The sequence below is a fragment of the Acanthochromis polyacanthus genome, chromosome 5 (assembly GCF_021347895.1).
Source record: "Acanthochromis polyacanthus isolate Apoly-LR-REF ecotype Palm Island chromosome 5, KAUST_Apoly_ChrSc, whole genome shotgun sequence".
NCBI classification, from domain to species: domain Eukaryota; kingdom Metazoa; phylum Chordata; class Actinopteri; family Pomacentridae; genus Acanthochromis; species Acanthochromis polyacanthus.
This window is the reverse complement of record NC_067117.1, coordinates 30,116,276-30,142,038: the sequence shown is the minus strand read 5'-3', so window position 1 is coordinate 30,142,038 and position 25,763 is coordinate 30,116,276. Positions and strand designations below refer to the sequence as shown.

Below are 25,763 nucleotides of genomic sequence, written 5' to 3'. Positions count from 1 at the left end.
ACCTTCTGTGGATTGGACCGAATCATGAAGGTGCTACTTGTGCATCAGTGCACATTAAAAAAAAAACTGTTGTGAGGCTGTATTTGTAGGTCGCAAACAAATGTTGGAAACCACACTCCACATGGGTGTATGAGAGGAATACCTGCCTTCATCTCACATATCCTAACACACTTGGAAATACACTTTGTAGCTATTAAACATGTCAGCTACACAAATCAGTGTTTCACTCAAAGGAGAAAATCATTGATTTAATATATGGGACTGGATTTCATGGTAAGAAAGTGCTTTTCATCCACTAAGCAGCCAGACAAATCCCTCCTGACAGAAAGGGAGTTATTTTAGATTACCGTTTCAGACGCTGCTAGTTTATTATGCCAGTGCAGAACTCAGTGGCCCTCTCATCGAGCAGCACATGGATCTGGGTAGAGCTGACAGTGTAACTCAACACAGACAGCCAGCTAATGTGCATTTTCACATGCATTAAGTTACTGCATAGCGCTCACAGTGCAGACGTAGCCTCAGGGCAACTCAGCTCCTAACAACAGGTACTGATTAGAGAACAACGACTCAGCCGCTCACTGTCGCTATTTTTTTCTCGCTTTGGCTTCTTGGATGTCTTTAAGGTATTATAGAGTCAGGCCCAAGGGAAGAAAGCAAGTAATGAGATGTTTTTCCCCCCCAGAGACTGCCCTCAAAGTTGCGGGCAGAGATGAGAAAAGTATGTTTTTAGGTGGATTCCAGACGTTTTCATGAGGGTTTTTGTGTTAGTGTGACTGATTCAATTTGGCTGGATTCACTCCATTGCGATGTACTCGCAGAACATTTTTATTAGATCATCAAGCCTCTGAACACTCAGTACGCTCTACAGGTGGTCCTCGTAAACGCTGAATGTCGAATCAAAGGTGCCCCAATGTTCTGCGTCTTTGCCCGTTTTACGACTAGCAGACGTCTTAAGTCCGCAGCTAGTTATTCTGCATGACATCCCTCAGCTGCTGTCTGAATATGCCTGAGAATGGAAGAACGACCCTTAAAGAGGGCGTCATTAGTACATATTTGTTGTGCTTATTAGCTGATGGCAGGTGCTGTAATAACAGAGACCTGCTGCACCTGATGTGGTCGACCGTCTGGATCAGTTTGCATGCCATACAGGCATTACGTCATATTAAAGGATTGCTGGGTGTCGTGTTGGTGTGTGACCGCATTTTTGATGTATGTGGATGAAGAGGCAGAGTTTGCTGCAGTTGGTGGTTTAATTTCTGCTCCTAATAACCAGACCAACGTTGTGTGGCAGCTTTAAGTGAGTGTGAATAAGAGGAAAATTGTTGAGCTCTTTGTTCTAGTAAAGCTGTAAATTGCTGCAGCATGTGCGTGCAGTCCATTTATATCTCATCTAAGCCACTCCAAATTTTCTCTCTTTCCTTTTCTTACCTCACATATCTTCTCTAAGAGCTGAGATCTCTTTGGAGTATGTTATTGGCTACCAAAGGGCAACAATTCAATTAAAACATGACTATCTTATTTATTGCATATATCTCACAATTATGTGCTTGAATGTTTGTTTTCTGCAAATTTCTGCTGTCCAAATAAATGATTATGTTAAAAAGGTATTATTAAGTTCTACAGAATAACAGCGTTATTTATGGATATCGGCATCACAGTTAGTTTTGCTCCGATCTGATCCAAATAGTTTAATATGTAGTATCTGCCAATTCATTTTACCATTTTTTTTACATTTTCCAACTTACACACTTCAAGTCTTGTAGATTAGCTGTAGCAACTGCTTCCTCTCATATTAATACCAAGGAGGCAGGCACTTTCATGTTCGCTAGCAAAGAATATCATTGGGATTTAGCTAGCAAAGGAGCACCGTGATTGAGACTTGCATGAGGCTTACTGCTGTCATGATAGGAAACAAGTGTTAAATGAAGTTGGGACAAAGTAAGACTGTAATCATGAGTCTTTGTAGGACATCTGATCACTATTCGTGCAGCATTTGTTCACATTTTTGCATTGCAACAGATGTAAGCAAAGAACAGGGCATAGTGCCAAAAACGTCACAATCTTAGGATCAGGCATGATTCAGGCGTTTTTAATTGAATGTGATTGTGCATACATCCATATTTTAGCATATCGATGGGTCACAAATTGAACAAAAGACTAACTTAAAGGTCCCATCCTGTGCCTTTCAGCAAATTAATGAAAGTTTAACATGTACCCAGAATATGCCTTTAAAATTTTTTCAGCTCAAAATACTGCATGGATGGTTAATTTTACCGTAACTCCATGCCTGTTGCTTTTAGTTCTGTTCTAAATGGACAATTTCAGTGTCTGTAGCTTTAAATGAAGCTGATCTGCTGCTGTGCGGGTCCCCTTCAGGAAGAAAACTCTCTCTGTCTCTGTGATTGACAGCATTGAGCAAGACAGTTGCTGTTTCTAACTTTCGTGCAGCATCATTTTCATTGAAAATATCATCGAATTCACAGCGCAGTCTTTGCTTTTGTTTGTGACTTTGGGTAATAAAATCAATATTTTAGCTTCAGAGCTGCAGTTTCAAAATGGCTCCCCAGTGGCGTTAAAGCTCGTGTCCGGAGTTTGAATCACAGCGTCTCCCAAAACACTGTTGGTCCCTCCCTCCCTCTGATTTCGCCCCTTTATTTGTGCACACGCGCCGTACATGAGAGGAGTGCCCGGAGTGCTGCAGCATCTTGCCTGTTTTGCTGTTTTTCACTCTTCTACATTTAGTACATTTAGTAAATAATAAAGGAATTACGTTAGAATTCTGTATTGAGTCTAACTTGTCCTAATACCAAAATAACAAGAATCTGCTAGGACGAACGAGTAAAGTTTCAATATGTGATTACACTCGTGTATCCCTCTCGATGACGTTGTTTATCAAACTTAGTGCATTTACGTGTGTATATGTGTTACATTGTTCATTTATTTCTATCTAGAGTTCAGAATTGCATGACTCCTCTGACGAAGAGTATGTCCCAGACGCCCCAACATCTTCCTCCAGAGGTCGGGCATCTAAACGAAGCTGTGGAGGCCGTGGTCGGGGAGCGACGCGAGCACCCCGAGCCAAAAAACGTCCTGCAGTCTCTTGGCCTGACAAGCCGTGGGATTGGTAACTTTTCTGGAAGTTGCTGATCCCTGATGCTCACTCCTCCACAAGCAAAACAAATGTGCGCGCAGTTGTGTAATGCGTAGCTCGCCCACCTCTGCATGGGCTTGCTTGCTGTGTGCATAACCGTTGATTGACAGCATGACAAAGCTGAAGCTCGAACTTGATTGGTCGGCAGCGACCGGCGCTTTTTGGAATAACATGGGGGTCTATGAGAGGAAGGCGGAGCTCATGAATAAATTTTCATATCGCGTCATACTAACATTATATTATAGTATCGAACTAGACTAACACATTTAAACTTTGTTAAACAATGATACATAAATTGAAAACAAACGGAAACTCCGGACACGAGCTTTAAGGTTCAGCGGCCTGCGGGCGGGCCATTTTGATATCTGCATAAGCATTTTTCGAAATAGAACGACACTGCCAACTCGATGATGAAAACATTATACACCGATGGAAAGCTTAGATCTCATGAATCCGCCGGTATAAACCACTTTCAGATGTGATTACCACAGCAGGTAATATAAACACATTTGTCCGACAAACAACGAATATCCATCCATCCATTCTCTATACACGGCTTCAACGTACACAGCGCGACTCACATTTTCGGGTTCATTATTACACACAGATGAAAATATTCCACAAAAAACGGCCATAATCCAACCTTGGACATCCAGACGAAACAAGCCAGTAAAATATTTTGTCCAAAACTTGTCTTGAAGTCGGTATATAATCCACGAATAGGTCGTTTTCGAGGAAATGCACCTCGCGATGCGCGTCCAATATTCCCTGTATTTCTCGTCATATTTTTATTTACAAATAAAATATTAGCGACTTTTTGTACTGAAAATGGCTGGAATTGACTGTACCTTATAGGGCTACCATGTAGTCTGAATAGCATGTGTTTCAGTTACTATTTCATACTTGTTCCATTGTCTGACAACCGAAACAGCAAATGATTAAAATGAGAACAGCTTTAATAGGATTTAGCTGTATTAAAATGCAGTTTATGTGAGCACAGACAGCAGGAGAGAAGCGAACAAATGTAAACAGCAGCTGAAGTTGAGGCGCAACTGGCAACATGAAAACACATGAACCCAGTTTTTCACTGGTTTTAAGTCTTAAAGTTTCTGCCATCTCTGAATGCCCCTCGGAATTTGTATGTAGTAATACTTGTTAGTAACATAATCATTGCTTAGCTAATAATATTTCCTTTGAGCTTGCTTAGTGTAAGCGTTAGCAAGTGTTACATTGTGATGCTAATCTTACATCTTGCATTATTATTGTCATTTTGAGTGTGTTAGCATGCTGAAAAGCTGCTGAATACACTGCTGTATCTATGTACAGTTCTACAGACAAACTTACGTTGCTGTAGACTTTTAATTTTGTTTGCTTTACAATTAAATGCACCTTAATATCAGACAGGTTTATACAAACTGGGTTTGATGCCCATCTGCAGCTGTTGATTGGTAAACTGTCAGACATCCTGCAGATCGTCTGGAAACATATATTTTCCTCCGAGATGTTTTCAACCAGCGTTCGAGCATGCAAACATCTAAGCGGTTGTTTGTGTAGACTTTCTGCTCTGCTGCATTGGTTCATGTCAGGATGTGTGTTTTGCGTATAAACCCAACAGTTGATTGTTTCCCAGGATGTGTGTTCACCCACATTGCTCCACTCTGCTTATAACTTCACGCTGATTTATCATCCGTTATGCCGATGTACAGTTCTGTTTTTCTTCCACCGCAACATGTGGTTCTGAGCGTAACTCCGTGTTGTGCAAAGAGTCAGTGCCGGCTCAGGAGGATAACACCGGCGTTTCGGATAAAATCCTCTTCCTTTTTGTCTTTGTTTAGTAAATTTTAGCCCTCGGAGACATGGCCACATCTCATTGAGATACTATCTGGATTCAAAGGGTCACAGTTCATACTTTCTCATCTCCTTCACCCCTGACTGCATCTCAGCTTACACAATACAATAGAAGTGAACTAAATTTAGTGCTCAGAAACAAGTCCTTACTCCAAAATTTTTTGTCTTCGCCTTCCAAAACTGAACTTCTATAACATCTTTTTCTAATTTGTTACATCAATATCTTGTGGAGGACTTGACCAAATAGTGGGGACAGTCTCGAAAAAATCTCAGAGAAACTGTTGTCTGAATAACCAGCAGATGCAGAAAACTGCAATAATACCATGACTGGACATCCGTATGAGTATTTGACATGCAGCGGTTTTGGTGATCTGATCTTTTCAAAACCTCATTTAATCATTTACTTGCTTTTTCTTTGCCATATCCTACAGCCTACTTGCATGCTAATGTGTTTGTGAATCGTAGTTTATTTTTGTCTGGATGTTGCTGCTTGTTGTGAAAGTTAACGAGGTCAGTTTGTGCTAATTCAGACGGAGATTCAGGATAAATGTTGCTGCTGCAGTGTCTCAGATTTTGTTCAGTGTTTACATATTTGTGAAAATGAACCCAAAACTATCCATCCATCCTCTATACACCGCTTTATCCTCACTAGGGTTGCGGGGGGTGCTGGAGTCTATCCCAGCTGACTCGGGCGAAGGCAGGGGACACCCTGGACAGGTCACCAGTCTGTCGCAGGGCTACATATACAGACAAACAATCACACTCGCATTCACACCTACGGGCAATTTAGAGTATCCAATATCTTTAAAATACTTTGGTTAAATTGTGAGAACTGAGAAAATGTGTCCCCACTAAATTTCATGGCTGTGGCAGTTAAGTTTCTGGAGATATTGAATGCAGGTCTGAAAACACATGCAATTGTAAAAATGAAGCCAAAAAAAGAAAAAGAAATTGGACTCCAAAATAAAGAAACAAGTATCCCCATCAAAACCTGAGACAGCTGAGCGAAACATTGTTGTCAGAAATGACACAGACTGACCCAGTAGGTAAGTCATCAAAGGGACTTTTAGCCATTTTGTGCAGATTAATCACAGTACTACGCTGCAGTTTCAACCCAGAACACCTGAATATGTTGAGAATATGATGCAGAACAACAATTTACTTTTAAGTTTTGTAAGAACTAAGCCATTCTACAAACAAGTGGTTGTGTGGTTAAACAGTGTCACCTCAAAACAAGGAGGTTTTGGCTTTGAACTGCTGCTTTTCTCTGAGGAGTTCGCATGCATTTGCATTGGTTTCCTCCCAAATGCTTCTGTGCAGTAAAACCAAGTTGCAGTAAAAACCTTTTTGCTCTGTGTAAACACTGCCTGCAGTTCAGCCGAAAAGTTGGGCCAGTTCAAAGTTGTGAAACTATGGGGATATTCATTGGTAATCTGTTACTCCTGCTAGCAAGAATAATGGATTCATCCTGGGATACTGTTGATGTAACGCTTTTCTCATTATGACCAATGAGAATTTCATCATAATGAGATCCATCAACTAGCTATTCGATCAGTTCACCTGGAAACTGCAGCCTAAGTTGACAATAAAACTGAGAAAAGCGGCAAATGATCATAAACTGGAGCAAGACAAAGTTTGCCTTTTCTGCATTATAAATATCAGTCAGTTGACTACTGAAATTAAAAAGATTCATAAATCATGTAATCATGAAGTTTTTGCACCTAATTGTGTCTACAACAGGACAAACAGACATCATGCTGATACGGACTCTCATAGATCCATAAATTCCTGTCGTGGGACACCAAAACAACTATGTACAGCTCACTATAGAGAAATATGCACTATTTAGATTACTGGTAAAGGACAAAACTAAACATATACACTACCATCCAAAAGTTTGGGGTCACCCAGACAAATTCATGTTTTCCATGAAAACTCACACTTTTATTCATGTGCTAATATAATTCCACAAGGGTTTTCTAATCATCAATGAGCCTTTCAACACCATTAGCTAACACAATGTAGCATTAGAACACAGGAGTGATGGTTGCTGGAAATGTTCCTCTGTACCCCTATGGAGATATTCCATTAAAAATGAGGCGTTTCCAGCTAGAACAGTCATTTACCACAATGTCTAGACTGTATTTCTGATTAATTTAATGTTATCTTCATTGAAAAAAATGCTTTTCTTTCAAATATAAGGATATTTCTAAGTGACCCCAAACTTTTGCAAAGGTAGTGTGTTTTCTTTTTTAAGGATTTTCACTTCATACATTTGTAGAACAAGGAGAGGTCTTAAGTGGAAACTTCTTTAAGCATCCTTTCTGAAGTCCAAAAACATGTGTAGTAGTTAAATCATGAATCCAGACTGGGTGTAGGTGTGAGTGTGCATGATGTGGCTCTTTTTGCTGGCTAAGGTAATTCATAATGTTTCACAAAAAACATGAAAAGCATCAAGGCAAGCATAAAAAAGACATTTTTAATAATTAAAACTTCAAATTAAGAATAAAAAAGTAAGATAAAATGGTAAGAGGGAGTTACAGTGCAGTTAAATCATTCACAAGCCACAGATTTGGTTCAATGACAGAGGCAAACGGAAAAAAATCTTGAAAGAGTTGCAACAGATGTACAGTTTTCTGGGAGTTTGTTTCAAAGTCAACTTAAAAATTGAAACAAACACTAGAAAAAAGACTTTTTAACCATTAAAACTTTAAATTAAAAATAAAAAAGTAAGATAAGAGAAAGTTACAATTCAGTTGAATCCATTCAGAAGTCTCAGATTCGGTTTAATTAAAGCCAGAGGCAAATAGAAAAGTCTGAAGGTTGCAGCAAACCTGCAGTTTTCTGGGAGTTTGCTGGAGATTTATGGTGTATAAAACTGAAAACTGACAGTTTGTGTTTTGTTTTGACTTTGTGTATTATAGTTGCATGGACCCTACAAATATTTCTAGTCTCTCCATGACATCCAACTAAAATAACAGAAAACAGGTTTGCTCTCGCTAAACTTCACTTTTTCTCAGGAAATGCATTTATTGTAAAAACAACCGAGCTTGCCCGTGACATGAAATTTAGTGTATTATTCCGATTGAAAGCCTGGACTCTGAGAAGCCTTGGCTCGCTGCTCGCAGGTCATTAGCGAACCGGCAGCACACTTCAGAGCCTTGTTTTCGACAGGAGAGACGACAAACATCCACAGTCCGAGCGTATCCATCCAAGACTGTGTGATGTGGTCGCGCCGCCTTTAACTTAGAGCGTAAATGGAATGCAACAGGACGTTTGTGTGTCTCTACAACGCACAATGAACGGGGTTAGTGTTTGCGTGTCGGTCTGCCTGCGGTTTGGTTGTCATGTGATGACTAGGGCAGTTTTCCAGCACTAAGCCTGATTCTGTTAAGATGGTTGAAGGATGCTTTGCTCTCATGACATCCCAACTACAGCTCATCTGTTTCGCCATCTCCGTTTCTGGTTTGACATGTGTTTAAATCACAAAAAGAAGGAGAGGCACTTTCTGTAGCAGCTTTATTTCCGCACGTGGCTAGAAACAGGTCTGAGACGATGCGTTTGCATAAATCACGTGCTTTTGATGTTCAGAATTTCATCTTCTGGATCTTCTGATGAGCCTGTAAATGTGCAACTGATACAACAGTACAGATGTTTTACTATCAGTCTTACCGGTGATGGCTAAGAGGTAGAAATGTGTTTTGAATCAATGTAAGAAGAGGCCAGACAGGAGGCTTTTAAATCGAGCAGCAATAAAAGAGCACTTAGAAGGGTTAAAAGATCCAAGATAGAGTCACTGAAGAGTCTTAACCCTCTGAACTCCCAGCAATTTCTGGACGTTTCTTTGCTCACGTTCCATTTTTATTGACGAATTTTCACTGGAATACGAAGTCCTGCAGCTCTATGGAAACAGAACAACCATGAAGAAATAGAGAGAACTCACAAATGTCTTCTGTGCCAGATGACATAGTTATTAAGCCATAAATACTTAAAAAAAAAGGAAAATAAATAAATAAAAGTCGAATTTATAGACTCATATATTTATATTAAAAAGGATCTCCAAAAAAAGCTAAAGTGTCCACAGGTATTCTGGAAGCTGGAAAAATAACACTGTAAATCCCATGAATATTTGACTATTTAAATTTTTAATTTGCCTCGATGCTCGTCTGCTTTGTTTAAACACTGCCTGCAGTTCAGGTGAGTTTTTGACACATGACTGTTGGTCACAGCTGAGTCAGTTATAATTTTACGGTTGCGATGAGGAGCATAATTTTTTTGGATTTTTGCAGAATCTAGTTAGAGTTAACGGCTTGTCCTTGGTGAATTTTTCAAATGAGACGTAGAATAAAATTATATTTATTGAATATCATGATTTTAAGCTTAGAACGACGTCACAGATGATTTGTTTGCAAGGAAGTTTTATCATCTGACAATTTTTTCTGTTTTTATAGTTTTTGGCTGCAATTTTACTGATTATATTTATTGACTTTTTTTTTTAAAGACAACAACCCTTCTAAACCTGTTTTGGGGTCCAGACAGTTAAAACACAGTGAGACCCTAAAGTCAGCTCTAACCACTGAAAGCCATGCAGAACAGATGGACCATCTGCAGATGTCAAACACGACCAAAAAGCTGATCAAGATGGAGGAAAATCAGCCTGATGATCCTGCAAATCTACCACTTATCATCGCTCCATCAGTAAAGCTGGACATTGTCTGACTGGAGAGGTTTTGAGTTTGCACGAAACCAAATTTAGTCGTCTTCCAAACGGCATTTCTTTCTTCTTTTTTTTGGGGGGGGGAGTCAGGGGGTGGAAGGTTTCTGGTTTCTGCAAAACCATTTGGTGCCACCGGTCAGTGATGAGCCACCTGCTACTACAGAATGAATCATTTTTAATGGATGGATGCTAAAGAATGAACAAATAAAGATGAAGACCTACATTTTAAGAACACGCGCAGCTCTGTGACGAGGATTTAGACATTTTAGAGATACTTTTTTTAGAGATACTTTTTTTTTTAAAAAAGGTATTTTAGATTCCAAACAGTTCGCAAACGCAGCTGCGGAACAAAACTTGCTGATGGTGTTGTTGAGATCTAGAAATGTGACACAATTGTTAAAGCTGGTCATCCTGCATCAACAAGGTGTTTTAACTTTTCACAGCAAACAGATAAGTTGCATGAAGCAGGCTTTCCACAAACCAGAAGACTTCCTGTAGCACCAAAGTAGCTGAAACCAGTGGAACCCTGAAGTATCCTGACACTGTCCAAAGAAGTCTGCGAGAGAAAAGGCCTTCACGACTTAGAGCCGGTGTGGAAACAAAACCGAGTGACTCATCCGTGCATGAAAACATAAAAGTGCGGCAGGTTCAGTGCACCGACTGATAGATATCAGTTAGTTTGCCGAAGGGTTTGACGGCACAATGAGGATGAGCGTCTGTAGTCAGCAGTGAAGCATGTTGGTGGGTTCTTCCAGCTTTGTTGCTGCATTTGTCAAGAATTAGCCGCTTCCTTAAAGCTGAGAAGCATGTAGATTCTTATCCATGAAGCAGAACCATCAGGAAGGGTCGATTCATTCTGCAGCATTCACAGTCATCAAGAACTGTCTTGAAAGTGCATAAAGCTCTGCACATCTATGTAGAAAGAGCACACGTGCAGTAGATGCTGATGCACACAGGTCTGCTAACTCTGGCACTGCATTTCTATGTAAATGTCCCACAGAGGAAGAGGTTCAGAGGAAGTCCAGAGGCATCTCAGGACAGCCTGTCTTAATTCCTGATCATCAGCGCAGCATCCAGAATCAGAGCCATTGTGACAGCATCACTAATGAAGGACAGATTACACAGTGATTCCAGGCAGGGAGAGGCGAGAGCGAGGGCACGGAGATGGGGAAAAGAAATGCAGAGGAACTGATTGATTTTAGGAAGAGTCTGAGGAGAGGAGACAGGAGGGGATTTAAGCAGCCGATGAGGAAGGTCTCTCATTACTAATGAAGGGCAGATGACAGCAGGGCACCGCACACTTCCTGTAACTGAGGGGAGGAAAGACATAAACATCCTCCTCATCACTCCGGTGTTTGACGTGAGAGATAAACAAGTAAATATCACTCAGAGCAACGTGTGAGAAGCGTTCAGGGACCCACCTCCAGCATGGATTTAAAGTTTCACTGCAGCAGAGACGCCATGTTTGAGGCTTTTTCACCGGTTTGCAGGTTTCAAATGGGAAATCCGGCATCCACCAAGGCAGCTTTGACACCAAAACACTACCGGAGCTGCAGGGCAGATTGATGGATGTGAACTCACGTGCAGTAAAAGCACCATCTGTGTTTTCTTTATCTCTGTAATCATGAGCTCAGTGTCCGTCCACATGTTCTGGATGCGATGAGATGGAGAGAAAGCCAAAAGAAAGAAAGAAAGAGGAGTCATAAGTCTTGCTGAATCCTTTGTGTTTTTCTCAACATCACACTTTTTTTGTTGCTACATTTACGAGTTTTTTCAGGCCCGAGTAGGAAGCTTGTCATGTTGAGGAACCTGCAGGGACATTTGCTGGACTATAAATTGAATCAACAGAAGGAGATGTTCTAGAGAGAAATAAGACTGCTGTGTCTGCAGGAATTAAAATGATCAGCGTTAAATTGGGCCAAAGCAGAATTGTTTTCAGAATTGTTCAGGAAATCTTTGAAAGTTGTTGGGGTAAAACCTACGACATGCAATGTACTTTAGACTTTTCAATTTTAATCATATAAATTAAAGAACTTGATTTGTGGCAGGGCTGCACAGTGATTTGGTGGTTAGCTCTTCCGCCTTGTAGCTGGTTCCCCGGTTCGCATCCGATATCTTTCTGCATGGAGTTTGCATGTTCTCAGTGAGCATGCTTGGGTTTTCTCTGGGTGCTTTATCCCACAATCCAAAAACATGCTGAGGTTAACTGGTAATTCTAAATTGTCCATAGATGTGAATGAGAGTATGATTGTTTGTCTGTATATGTAGCCCTGTGATAGACGGGTGACCTGACTGGTGAAATCAGCTTAGATAGACTCCAGCCCCCACATGACCCTAATGAGGATTAAGCAGTGTTTAGAGAATGGATGGATGGTTTGTGGCAGCTCATGATTGTCTAGAAAAAGCCAATCAGGAGCTGATAGGACAGCCAACCTGCACATCATAGGGTGAAAAAATCTGTATTTTTCCATTTCATTGTATCGTTTTTTCTGTATTTTTTCCCAGACAGCCCACCTTCGGGTGTTGATAGGGAGTCCTGATGTCAGGTGTTTTTGCTTTCATCATCTTACTCTTTCTATTTCTATAATGCCTCATACTTCAGCTTTAATGGTCGGATCAAAATGTCTGAGTCTCATGAAGGCAGGCTTTGATTTCTCTCTAATTATTAGTCAATGTTGAATTCTTTTAACAACGATCATGACCTTTTACTAGGACTTACCGAACTGATTTTTGTTCTGTTCGATCTGCAGAGTGTCTAAACTCAACTAAAGTCTCCGCTCTTCACCTTTGCACTGGACTCCACGGCCCTATTATCGCACTTGAACTTGTTTTATGGCTCTTATCCAGGTTGTTTTCTCCTGACTAGATCCTTGTTTTTTGTTGTATCGACTCTCAGATGTATAGATCGCTTTGGATAAATTAAACTTTAGAATTGCAGGACCAATTTTTAACTTGAACTTCAACTTTTCTCTATTTTTTTTGTCTTTACTAAAATGCAGCCAGTAACAATTAGATATGTTGTGTTTATCTACAGACAAACAGCACTATGTATGTAAAATGTATTTCTTTAGAAATCAGTGACAAACAGCCTCTTTATTCATTGACTTTGGAGGATGTAGTTTCTTTGACTGTGGCCAAAAACTGTGGTGTTTTGATGATAACGGATATGAGAGAATTATATGAAATAGAAAAAAAATGCTCTTTTGTCGTCGGGATTATCCTTCAAACTTTGGTAATTACAAATTTGACTGACATTCTAAAACATTATTGATGTCGTGAACATCATATTCTGTTTTTCTGTCCAGTTTGTACTCCGCAATTTGAACAAAACACGATTTCTTCACCTAAGCAACTCCAATATAAAGTATTTTATCATAATTTCTACTTAAGTAAGCTCAATTTTACAAGGTTTTGTCAGGGAACTGGTCTCTGCTTTGTTACTATGACCATTAGTGTTCAACAACTAGCTTGTAGCTGAGGGTAAATATGCCAACACTTTAGAACATCACTATTAGAGCACCATGCAAATGTTTCAAACTGGTCAAAGTGTTTTAATTGCTTGATTTCCAGAAGTCAAATAGTTAAGAAGGCACATTTCTTCAATATTTTGAGGAAAATTTATTTGGTTTGAAGTTTCTCCACAGATCTTTGATGATTAGATCAGAGGACTACAAGGGCCAAATCTTCAACTTGGGACTCTTTAGTTCACTGTGTAGTTTAAGGTGTGTTCAGGATCATTATTATGCCTTCTTGTGTACAGATGCTGTGATGTTTGCTTCCAAAATTTGCTGCCGTTTAATTGAATCCATGTTTCTGTCGAACAGTGAAATGTTCCTCCCGCTACTGACTGCAGCAGCATGAAGCTCAATGGATCCAGCTGCTGAGTTCAACAGTTGGAGAGCTGCAGCTTTAAAAGAAAAACAAACTGCAAATTTTTTCTCCAAACATGCCTGTTAATGTGCTGCAGCCAAAAAAGTTCAATATTAGCTTCACTGGTCCACAGGAAAATGTTTTAAAATGCATCAAGATTTTTCTTCTCACTAATCTTCCACAGTTGTCAAATTCCAGTAATATCTCATGAAGTCACTGAAAAAAGTCCTTAAAGCATGTTAACCATAAAAAATAAAAATAAAAACAGGAAAAAAAATTTAATCAATGTTCACAACAATTATATGCATTGTTACTAGTGGTCAGTTTTGCTTTGACAATGTTTAACAGTAAAATGAGACTATTTTCACTGTAGTTATATCAGCAAAAATGTTGTTATTTTACAGACATTTGAAAGAAAAATGATGTGAGGATTGAAAACTGCCAAATAATTGTTTAGATCATTCACGTTTTCCCACTTTTGCTCAGTCACAGATAATTTCTAGGCCAAAATTAAACAGCTTTACGGTCTTTAAATTAAGTAAAAATATTCTACTTTTACATGTATTTGTTGCACCACTGTAGCTGAGATCCAGGAAAACGATCGTTACATAGTTACAGTGGTTTCACTGAGCATAGTTGACCCGTGATTCATACATATGTCCTCCCTCAGCTCAGATTAATTGCAAAATTTGACCATCACTATAAGAAAAAAAGAAAAGAATTGATGCTGTTTAAGTAACTTCAAGTGCGCTGGGAGAGTAGCAGTGATCTATTTCAGGGTAAAGAAAGTAATCCAGATCTGCATCCAAGTGCAAATGGCCACACTCTACCTCTCCACAAAGTTTCGTGAAATACGGTCTAGCCATTTTTGGATAATGCTATTTATAGACAAACAGATTGTATTGAAAACACTCCGACGCCTCAATAAAGAATAATTCTCTAAATCAAGGTAAACCTCGATGTTAAAAGCAGTGACAGAGACGATCATGGCACTATCTGTCTCCCCTTTACTTCTCCTGATAAGGCTGTAAGATTGTAAGATCCGCTTTTAGGGGCATTTCCGGGGGCAGGACTCACCACTCTGGGAATATAGAAAACAGTTAAAGCTCCATTTTTACCGTTTACCCCGGCGTATTTTACACTGAATGTCCTGAACCAACGTCATGGATCGTTGGGGTCAATACCAGAGTCATTTGGTAACTCAATCATTTAATTGCATCTGCAGCAACTGAAGCTCTCTTACATAGAGAGCACCAGTTATGATGGGACACTTTGTATTAAATATCCCAGTGCTGGCCAGAGGTCATTAAGCCTCACAGAAGTCTCTGTCATGGGGCCTGTTGATAGCTAAACTCCCACAATCCTTCCTTGAAACACAAATCCCTGTAGTCTGAATGATGTCTCCTCTGTTCTCTATAGCATTAAACAGTAAGAGGTACCAGGTACTACAGCTAATCTACAATGTATTTTCTGACCAATAGTTCTGGCATTCAAGTAGAGAATTAGTTTTTTTGGCATTTTTTTGTGGCTGTGATACATCCCACCCTCTCCACACTAGATTTCAGACACTATCCTACCACCTAAGAAACACACTGGATGCAGAAATGCAGTTTTGGGATTGAGTTTAATAACTTTAACCCTGCATAGCCATTTGATGCCTGAATTTATTTACAATTATATAAAATAATTAATTATTTATGTTTTTGCTTTCAAGCTGATGCTAAATTAAGTGGAGATTGTTCATTTGTCTATAGCACATAGTATAGATATATAATAATAATAACAGATATATAATAACTAGGTCCCACCCTGACCAGTACTACAAGAAACCAGTGCTTGCAAAAGGTTCCGAGGTACGTTTTGAATGTGCACAAGCCGGTATTGGGGGAATGGATACGCTCTCTCTGCTGCAGTCTGAATGAAAGTGGTTAAAGGATTAAAGTGTGTACTAAGCAGAAAGACTGTATTGCACTGGAACTCAATACTAACATGCACTAAATGAGGACGTTTGAAGCAGTGGTTTAACTCGCAAAAAATCCAAACTGAGTTTTATGTAATTTCTGTGATAATTTATGTTTTAGATTTTGGTGGTAAACCCAAATATAGCATTACAGTGCTACTTCCAATGTCAGATCATTCTTGAAAACACAAAATTTTTAACCCATTTTTGTCAAAAACTACAAAAAGTGGGCAGATCGCTGTTTCCAAATCCTTCAAATATCGCCATATACGTACACTGTCGTTCAAAAAGTTTGAGGTCACTTAGAGATGCCCTTATTTTTGAAAGAAAAGCCATTTTTTCAATGAAGATAACATTAAATTAATCATAAACAGAGTCTAAACATTGCTAGCTGAAAACATCTCCATAGGGGTACAGAGGAACATTTCCAGCAACCATCACTCCTGTGTTCTAATGCTACATTGTGTTAGCTAATGGTGCTGAAAGACTAACTGATGGTTAGAAAAGCCAAACTATTTTGGTGCCTAAACTTAAACAAGTAGTGCTGTAGCGTAAACCAAACAGTGACGTACGTACGTTAGGTCAGTGAATAAAAATGAAAGGTAAAGGCGACTGAAAGTGCAACTAAATGTGAAAATAAAATCAGTAAAGAATGGTCCTGTATTGGACTTGAACTCTGGTGTTCTGGAAGCGTCGACGCAGGCAAATAGAAAACAAAAGCAGGCATCTCACAATTTTACAGCTGTCATTGTGAAACCAATCCGTTTTGCTCCGTGGACCATCTTAGTGATTACACATTTGAGTCATTTCGGAGACTCGAGTGTAATTAGAAGAATAAGTTGTTCGGTTTGCCTCTTTTCTTCTTCCTTTCCTGCCTCTCTGAGTGCATTTGTTTTTGCCCTCTGATGTCCAACCAACCTCTAAATCAACATCAGTGCTGTATATTACAGAAAATGATTCCACTTTTAAACCGTAGCCAAAAATACTGATGCCGTGCTCTCTTTCGCTGAACATCAAAACCACATTTTCTATCTGGGGCTAAAACCTCCTTTAAATAGCATTAGACAGCTATATGAGATATACAGTTAGGTTTTACTCTGATATGTCAGGATACATTATGAAATATCCAAGCATTTGTTCACTGAGTTCAGACCGACTAAAGTTTTATGTAAAGTCCGCTGGCTTTTAAAAATCACATAAATTCTGGTGTAGCACTTCACAACAGACAACACTTCAGATCTGTAAGGAGCACTGAAAGGTTTCTGAGGCCAAAATTCCCCTGTCAAAGCAGAGATACATCACCAGGAATACTTCACTGACACTTGTCAGATCTGGACTCTGCACAGAGCAACAAGCAGCAGTTTACACAATACTTCACAGTAATTATCCTGGATCACAATCAGAGTTTTCCACCCACCTGAAGTGCGTTAACAGAGCGTGAAAACATATTATCTTTTTTGCGGGTTTTGCACATTTTTTCCACACTCTTTGGTCGAAATGTCAACAATTGATGGAGGAAATTAGAGAAATTGACCCCAAGGTCTGCCAGTTTTTCTTCTCTTTTAAACACAGTGGAGGCAAATGCAAGTTCTGAGGTCTGAAGCAGCTGTTTGGGCATCACTCGGGCCTACTGTTGCACAACGGAGGTCTGAGAGCCTCGGTGGCCTTGAAGCAGAAGAATTCCTGTTCGACCGAGTCATGACAGTCTTGTCTTCTTTTCCTGAAGATGTTTCATTTTCATCCAAAGGGCGTCTTCAGATCGAAATGGCTGATGATGAATTCTGGACACTTACAGAACTGAAGAAGCCTCTTGGATGTGAAATGAAACGTTCTTTCTCACAAGCAAGTTCTTGTTTTAAAGGTTTATTAGGTTTATTCCACCCGAATAGTACTTTCTAACTAACAAGTTCTAGTTTTAACGGTTTATTCCGACCAAGTACTTTTGCCCCCAAGTACTCATAGTTTTGAAAGTTTATTCCACTCAAATGGGACTTTCTAACTAACAAATTATGGCTGTAGAGGTCAATTCCACCAAATTGCTGCTTTTTTCCTCCAAATGCTTACAGTTTTTAAGGGTATTTCCACTCAAATAGTACTTTCTTGTCCAAGTACTCATAGTTTTTAAAAATTTATTCCACTTAAATAGTAGTTTCTAACTAACAAGTTGTGGTTTTAAAGGTCAATTCCACCAAGTGCTACTTTTTCCCCAAGTGCTTGCCCTTTTAAAGGGTAATTCCACTCAAATACTACTTTCAGTCCACGTACTTATAGATTTAAAGTTTTAGTTCGCACAAATAGTACTTTCTAATAAACAAGCTACAGTTTTATTGGTTTGTTCCACCTTTTAAAGAACCAAAAAGAAAGTGTTCACTTGCTCTTGACTGAAGCTTTGCAGAGACAGTTCCAGGAAGCTTTATAGGATGTTAGAGTGGAAGTTGAGGTCTCATCTAGTGCAGGACGGTGTGATATAATTAGGTTTCTTAGGCTACGTTCATACTGCAGGCTTTTGTGCTCTCAATTTTTATTTATTGCTTGGATGCCCTTTTTTCATTTGGCTGCTCACAATACTTTTTAAATGTGAGATTCCAGCGTGAAGCGATCTCAGTCTTTAACTGACTGATAACAGAGCTGTGGCAAAGATGTCAGACTGCCGGACATAAGAGGCCAGGATCTGTAGTTATGTTTATAAACTGATTTACAGTGGAAGCCAGTGAATACATGAGCAGATATTAATGAGGAGAAAGAGTTACATTTGTAATTACAGCTTTTTGTGGAGGGATAGCTGCTACTTCTATTTGAGGTGTGAGTGTTTGCAGAATCGGAGCCAGAAACAGTCCAAAGTTTCTGGATGTCAAGGGCATAGGAGTTGGGTTGTACTGTACAATGCAAAGTCCTTGTTGCACAAAAGACTTCTGACAGTGCAAAAATAAAATAAAATCCAAAGATATATGAAACTGTTCTGGAAGAAAACTAACAGATCTGAGTCACATGTCACTAATGAGTACTAGATGAGAAAGGGAAGATTGAAAATCCTACAATTCTTTCCATTTTTAAAGTTTGTTGCTCAGAAAAAAGGTGTAATTTTGGAGATCTTTAAAAATAAAATGCATTTTAAACCTACTTGATGGGTTTGGGGGTAAAAAATTGGCCTTTCCCCCCAAAAAAATAATAATGCTAAAGTCTTATTATTCACTTGTAATGTATCAGAATTTCACTAACTGTTTAGTCCTTAATTGTTTTTTAAAATCCTGTAAGACAGAGGAAAATGTATTTCTCTTACTCTTTCCCTTTAACCATGACTGAATCTTCTTCACAACATGTACACTCTGTAAATTTATTCTTTATTATTATTATTATGGGGGTATTTTGCTAGTGTTTTAATTGTGTTGTAACTGTGTAATCTTGTAACTGTTTTGTATTTGCTGCTGCCTGTCGGGAAATAGAGATTCTTAACCTCAATGGAATTTCTCCTGGTTAAACAGAGGTTAATAAAGAAAAATAACTGAATCAAAGTTTGTTGAGCTGCTCAGAGACAATCCAATTTCACTGATTCTTCTGAGAAATAACACACATAAATGTTTGTTTACTAATTATGAATGTAAGAAAAATGACATTGAAAGACTCAAACGGCAGCATCTCTGTGCTTCTTGTGCACTTGAGGTGAGGCTGTTTAAAAACGGTAACACAAAATATGCAGCTGAAATGAAACACAGATGCGAAACGAAGCAAACCGCCAGTCGAAACAGGAATGTTTGCATTATTTACTGTTTTCACTTTGCTATATATCTTTTTCTTTCTTTATCTGTCAGAAAGAAGAAAGAATAAAAAAGGAGGGCTTGGAAGAAAAAGGGAAAGAAAACGACTACGGCTGCTCGCCAGCGACAACGTTGGAAACTCAGCGAACGGAACAACAGACGGCGCCGACGCCGAGCACCAAGAGCCCTGAAGAAGAGACGGACCAACCACCAAACACCTAAAAAGAAAAACAGAAATCTGTGACCAAATCACTGCTTCCAATTAACCCCAAACTTCACTAAAAACACACTGCCGGACACCGCAGCCTTCTTTACTGGAAGCTTAATAAAAATTATGAGTAAGAAATTCCTCTGCTGAATGACTGACGAATGTAACCGATGAGTCAAAGTTCCCACCAAAGAGAGTGTCGCTAACTTGGTGTTAGCCGATAAATAAATCTCCCTTCATCAGGCCTCAATGCATATTTTAGACTTGAGTGTTTAATAGAAGTTGAATTAAATCAAAAATGCCACCCAACATCTCTGTTCCATTCACAGATCTCATCCCGTTTGATTTTCTCACCTACAACTTGCTCAGTTCCAGTGTTGATGAAGCAGCAATGACATTTATAGTTCCTCAGTCTGCTTTTCAAAAAGATGAGCATGAATTAGTCATCTTGGCAGTCATCGATTGTGTTTCAAAAAAAATAAAATAAAATAAAAAACTACAAAACTTTCTGGAAAATGTCATGACATCAAGGAAAGACATGATGGAGAATTTATAAGTGCAGATGAGAAGACAGGAAGAAACCGACGGACATTTTTATCTCCTTTCCTTTCATCGAGGTTGGCTCAGTGTCCGATGCTAAATGCCAACAACCACAAGAAAGGAAGTACTGAAGCATCTTTCTTCTGTGTTTAAAGCAGGGATGCACATTTTAGATTCAAACTGTTTTAGTAACTGATAGCCAGTCATGTTATCAATCAATTAGCAATGGATAATTTTATTAAAACAAAGATACCTGTTGCCCACTAAATTCCCACAATGCAGACGGTATAGTGTATCTGCAGCAGAGGAAGCTGCAGTTTTAGGACCAGATCAAAGACTCTCGTACGTTGCAACAGCGCCACTTACCAACTACTAAAATGCACAACTTCCAGTTTAACAGGTTTACGCCACCCAAAATATAATGTTTTTTGTTGTTTTTCAAAGGTTTGTTAGACCCAAAATCCAGTTTTAAAAATTTTATTCCACTCACATAGCCCTTTCCAACAAACAGGCTGTAGTTTAAAAGGTTTATTCTACAGTACTATCTTACTAACAAGATGTAATTTTAAGCGTTTATTGCACCAAAAATTCTTTTGGTATGGTTTTAAAGAATTATTCCACCTAAAATACCAGTTTCCGTCCAAGTACTTCAAGCTTTACAGAGTCATTCCACCCCAGTATTACTTTTTAACGAACACGTTGTGGTTTTAGTGGTTTATTTTACTCAAAATACAACTTTCTGCCCAAGTAAATGAAAGTTTTAAAGATTTAGCCCACTCAAAAGTACTTTTTAACAAAGAAGTTATGGTTTAAATGGTTTATTTTAACCAAAGGATTTAAAGATTTAGTCCGCTCAAATAGTATTTTCTAACAAATAAACTGCAGTTTTAAAGGTATATTTCACTCAAAACTGCAATTATTAGTATTTTTTTCCAATGTCTGTAGCTAAAGCTAGCTTTCTTTTGGAATAAACAAAAGGTCGCCATGTTGTCAGGCCCAAAAAGACTTGATGAAAAAAAAAGGTCCTACAACTGTGGTAAAGAAAATGCAGCTTCCTCTACATGCTACGTAGCACAGGAATGCACATATAGTCCAAGTGACGCCTCCTCGATCGATAACGTAAAACTAGCATAACGTGAACTGTAAGAGACTCCACCCGGTGGAGCAACCAGGTACTACAACCGATCTACAATACATTTTTTGACACGTATGTCCTGATCTTCCATGTTGTTGTTTTGGTTAAATTAATAACTAAAACTGTTCATGGACTTCCTTAATTTTGAAAATTTGACCACCTCCTATCATGGCTGCCATTTAGGTAACCCCAGTCCATGATATTCAGTCTGGAATCTTCCTCAGCAAAAACACAAAACACCATTTAGCCACAACCATCAGCTTTGTGGTGTCATCAACACTTAATAAGCTACACAACACCAAAAATTATCATTGGACCAACAGTTTCCTTTAATTGCGCAATTTCTGAATGTATTATCAAGACTATATGTTTTGTGAGAGTCCAGATATGAAAGGCTAAACATAATAAAACACAAAAAAAGACAAAGTCACAGCCTCTCAATCATCTCATTAAACTAGGTGGATGTTTCTGAAACTGCAAATGCTGATTGTACACACAATTGCTGCCTATTGTGTTTCACAAAAGTGTATTTGTCAGTAAAAAAGAAGGAATTCTCACATGAGCAGACCTGTTACCAGAGAGTTTAACGTCACACTTTGCATTTAAATGACATTCTGAGTATTTAGTCGGCATGTTTTCCCAATATAAACATGCTGTTTAAAGGAAGGAGACAGATGAGAGGATGTATAGGTTAAATGTTAATATTTTCTGTCTTATTATCAGGTGTAGCACGACTGAAGATGTGAGAATTCCTCCTTTTTTATGCAGAACTGATAAAAGGTTTTGTCTCTTTAATGGCTCGCTTCTGTCAGTTTTATATTTATCAATATTTCGATGACGAAATGGGATTTTATCCCAAAACATGAATGTATGTTTCAATAAATGTATATTTTGACCTCATGGCACCAAGTTTTGTTCATGTGTTTTGGAGTTCAGTGTACCAGTGCAAGTTCAGGCCTTTTAATGGAGCTCAAATTCCAAACAAAACACATCTGTGATACTAGGATTAGCTGAGGAGAACTTGCAATTTGTAAAATATGTTATTTTTGTGCTGATTTGTGTCCGTCTTCACTGCTGAACACCCGCTATTTTGTTCTGTTTTTTTCTTACACTTTTCCAGGAGACCATCTTTTGGGCAAATAGTCATTTATTGTTACTGGAGTTACTTCTAAAACCTGAACATTTTTCCTCAAACTGGACATCAACGCTGGCTTTGCTACTTATGCTGGGTTTGTACTACTTTTGGCTATTTCTTAGGATTCCCCAAACAGTCCATTCAGCATTAAAAAAAAGGAGTTTCAATGAAGTCATTGTCCAAAATTTGGCAAGAACTTACTGAAACTGATCCGTGTTGAGGTCACATGAGCTATATTTAAAGCTGCTGTACATGCTAAAGCACCAATATCTCAAACCAAAACAAGCCATAATCATTATCCCATGCTAGAAATGTAAAATGCACTAAGTAGTAGTAGGAGTTATTGTCAACCTGAGTAATGTTACCATCACCTTACTTGTATGTTCTGCTCTGGTTTCCATACAGAGGTCTGCAAATCAGCAGTAGGAACTCTCAAACTGAGCTGAAAATAAATGAGTGCACATAAATTAGGCAAAAAGCAGATTGTAGATCAAAGATTCATTGTAAAATCAGACATTGGTTTATAGACACCATCTTGGTCTCTTCATACCAGATGTAATAAAAAAAAGGTGTGGATCTGATATACAAAAGACACCAAGCATGGTGATTAAGTAGCAATATGCCAATAACAAGGAGGCCCAGATTTGAAACAAACCCTGCTTTATCATCTATTATACTTGAATTGGGACCATAATTTACTAAATAAAGATCATACTTAATGAAGGAGACTTCAAACTACATATACTGAGACCTTACACTCATTAGGAAAATGTTAAGTGAGGTGTCAAATCAAATGAGAAGTACCTTAATTTCCTGAGAAACTTCTGAACAATCAGACGTATTTTTGCAACAGTAGAAGTCACCCCCTGCTGGCTGTTAGAAAGAATGCAGGTTTAAAGTATCACTTTTCAGACCCAGACACTACCTCCATCTTGCTGAATAACATAAATAAAATGCTTCATTTTTAGGGCAAATGAAGAGAGAACCAACAGCTTCAATGGGACTCTAACATGCACTAACCAAGGAAGTTGTCAATTGTTGTTTTAGTAATGCTATATTTCCGTTTCAAAGTTTGCATTTTGAACTTGTAAATTGGTCTTTTTAAGCAGGTTCGAAGTATTTTCAGTGGTTAAAGAGCTGGTTAAATATCTAATTTACAGGTCAGAAGATATTTAGATGTCCAGCAAAAAATGTGTAAGTTTAGGCAACACTTTGCTGTTCTTTGACTGACATTTAAATAATTATATTTCAATGTAAAGCATGTGAAGTAGGACAAGTAGAGAACTGTATATATTAAAAATACTGCTATTGCACATATATCTATAGCATCTGTGCAATATGAGCATTGTTAACATCCATATGTTTCTACAAGAATTTGTGCAATATCAGTGTTTTTCAACATACTGAACAACCTTGTGTGATATCTAAATTAAATTTTTCTGCTTATGTCCCAATGTTTTTGCACTATTCCCAGCTGTGTGACTATTAAAGGATTATGCTGTATTATATTAATAACAGTAAATGGACACACAGTTTTCAAACAATAGTTAGATTTCCTTTTTAGTTTTCTTGCGGATCAATCTATTTTTTACACCATTTTGCCATTTTGACCTGCAACTCACCCGATTAAAGTCAACCGGCAGATTCATTCTCTGTTTGTTTTACTTTTACAAAGATCGCTTCATGCATATTTTAAAAAGTTCAGACACTTTTAACGGACTCCCTAGTAATAAAGCCACAGCAGCAAAACACCACAAGAGATCGAAGAGACTGTGAGAGAGCGCTCAGAGAACAGAGTGTTCAGACATAAATCTTTGATAGCAAGCATTTTTTATAATTTGTTCCGGCTGACTGCAAACCATTAGTTACTCCACTGCTGCATCGAAATACAATATTGAGGTTTGTTGTACTTTATTGAACCATTTCCAGACAGTTCAGAGGAACAAACTGTGCTTTTTTTTTTTTTTACTCCTGTTTAGCTTCTAGCTACTTTGCTGAGTCACATTAATTGAATACAAAGATATTTTTAAAAAGAAATAATCAACAAACACGTTCTGAGTATTACATATTAAGCTAATCAGCAGTAGACGTAAAAAGAAAACCCCTTTATCAGCAGTGACACTGATGTAATGCTCATCCAAATGCATTAACATATAGCTTCATTACACATTATTCTGCATGATATTTGCTTCTGCTTTTAATAGTTTAAGTATGTGCCACTGCCACTGCTAATACTATTAGCCTGTACTTTCCAGTAAAATTGCAAAAACAGGAATGAGTTTTGCACTGTTGCAATGGCACTTTTACTTAAATCAGAGGTCTGACTACTTCTTTGTATTGCACTGACAACAGCAAATGTGTTTTATTCTCAGAATTCGGTCACTACATTAGCGCTACACTGCAATTTCCATCTGCATTCTTGCTATTTTTGTTAATATTATACTGCATTTACACTTTATAATACTCTTTGTTGAAATTATTTTACCAGCAATGTCTGTTTTTTCCTCATTTGGTTCTTCTCCTAGCACAATTTCCATCTTATTCTCCTGTTTTTCCTCACATGTAACATGTGTGAGCTACTGGATAGCTTGAATTTACCCAAAAGAATGAATAAATAATCTAACATCTATCTAGCAAACAGTAAAAGACATACATGCAAAAGAGGTGACAATCATTTTACGCTGTCCTCTCCTTGCCACGACATACAGCACATACAGACACTCGCACTTTCCCTAGCGAGGGAGTTTTAGTATCTCAGGATCTCGTTCACGAGCGATGGGAAAATGGAGCCAGAGATGGACAGTCGGCTTGGTGTGGCGTCAGCAGTAAAGCGGGAGATTGCTGGTACCAGTGGCCAAAATGAGCTTCCTCCGCAGGGTGGCTGGGTTCAGCCTTAGAGATAAGGTGAGAAGCTCTGACATCTGGAGGGAGCTCAGGGTAGAGCTGCTGATCCTTCATGTTGAAAGGAGCCAGTTGAGGTGGTCTTGGCATCTGATTCGGATGCCCCCGGGGAGGCTTCCTTTGGAGGTTTTCTGAACACATCCGACTAGGAGGAGACCCTGGGGCAGACCCAGAGCTCGCTGGAGTGATTATATATCTTTTCTGGCGTGGGAACGCCTTGAGATCCCCCAGGAAGAGCTGGAAAGCATTGCCAGGGAAAGAGATGTCTGGAACGACCTGCTTCATCTGCTGGATGGATGGATACAGAAAAACGCAAGGTTGCTAGCAAGCATTACAGAATTACACAGAAAATATCAAAAGTCAGGGAGACCACACAAATCAATTTACATACATGAAACAACTTCTGTAGCTTAAAATAAGCTGTCGTCTGTCTCTGTGCTCTAGTGTTATATGATGTTACTTTACAGAGAATTGTGGGTCAAAATGGCCATAACAGCATGCTGGCTTATAGGCTGGCTTATACAAAATGTTTAGTCGGACATG

The 25,763-nt window shown here is 38.7% G+C and overlaps 1 protein-coding gene across 1 annotated transcript in view; it reads left to right on the top strand.

The window, feature by feature from the left end:
- Positions 1 to 20,882, top strand: part of rspo4 (R-spondin 4) — a 52,411-nt gene extending 31,529 nt beyond the window's left edge. The window contains exon 5 of the mRNA XM_051948526.1: positions 19,356 to 20,882. Coding sequence (XP_051804486.1) covers positions 19,356 to 19,492 — 137 coding nt within the window. The 3' untranslated portion in view covers positions 19,493 to 20,882. The remainder of the gene's footprint in view (positions 1 to 19,355) is intronic.
- The last annotated feature ends 4,881 nt before the right edge of the window (positions 20,883 to 25,763 follow it).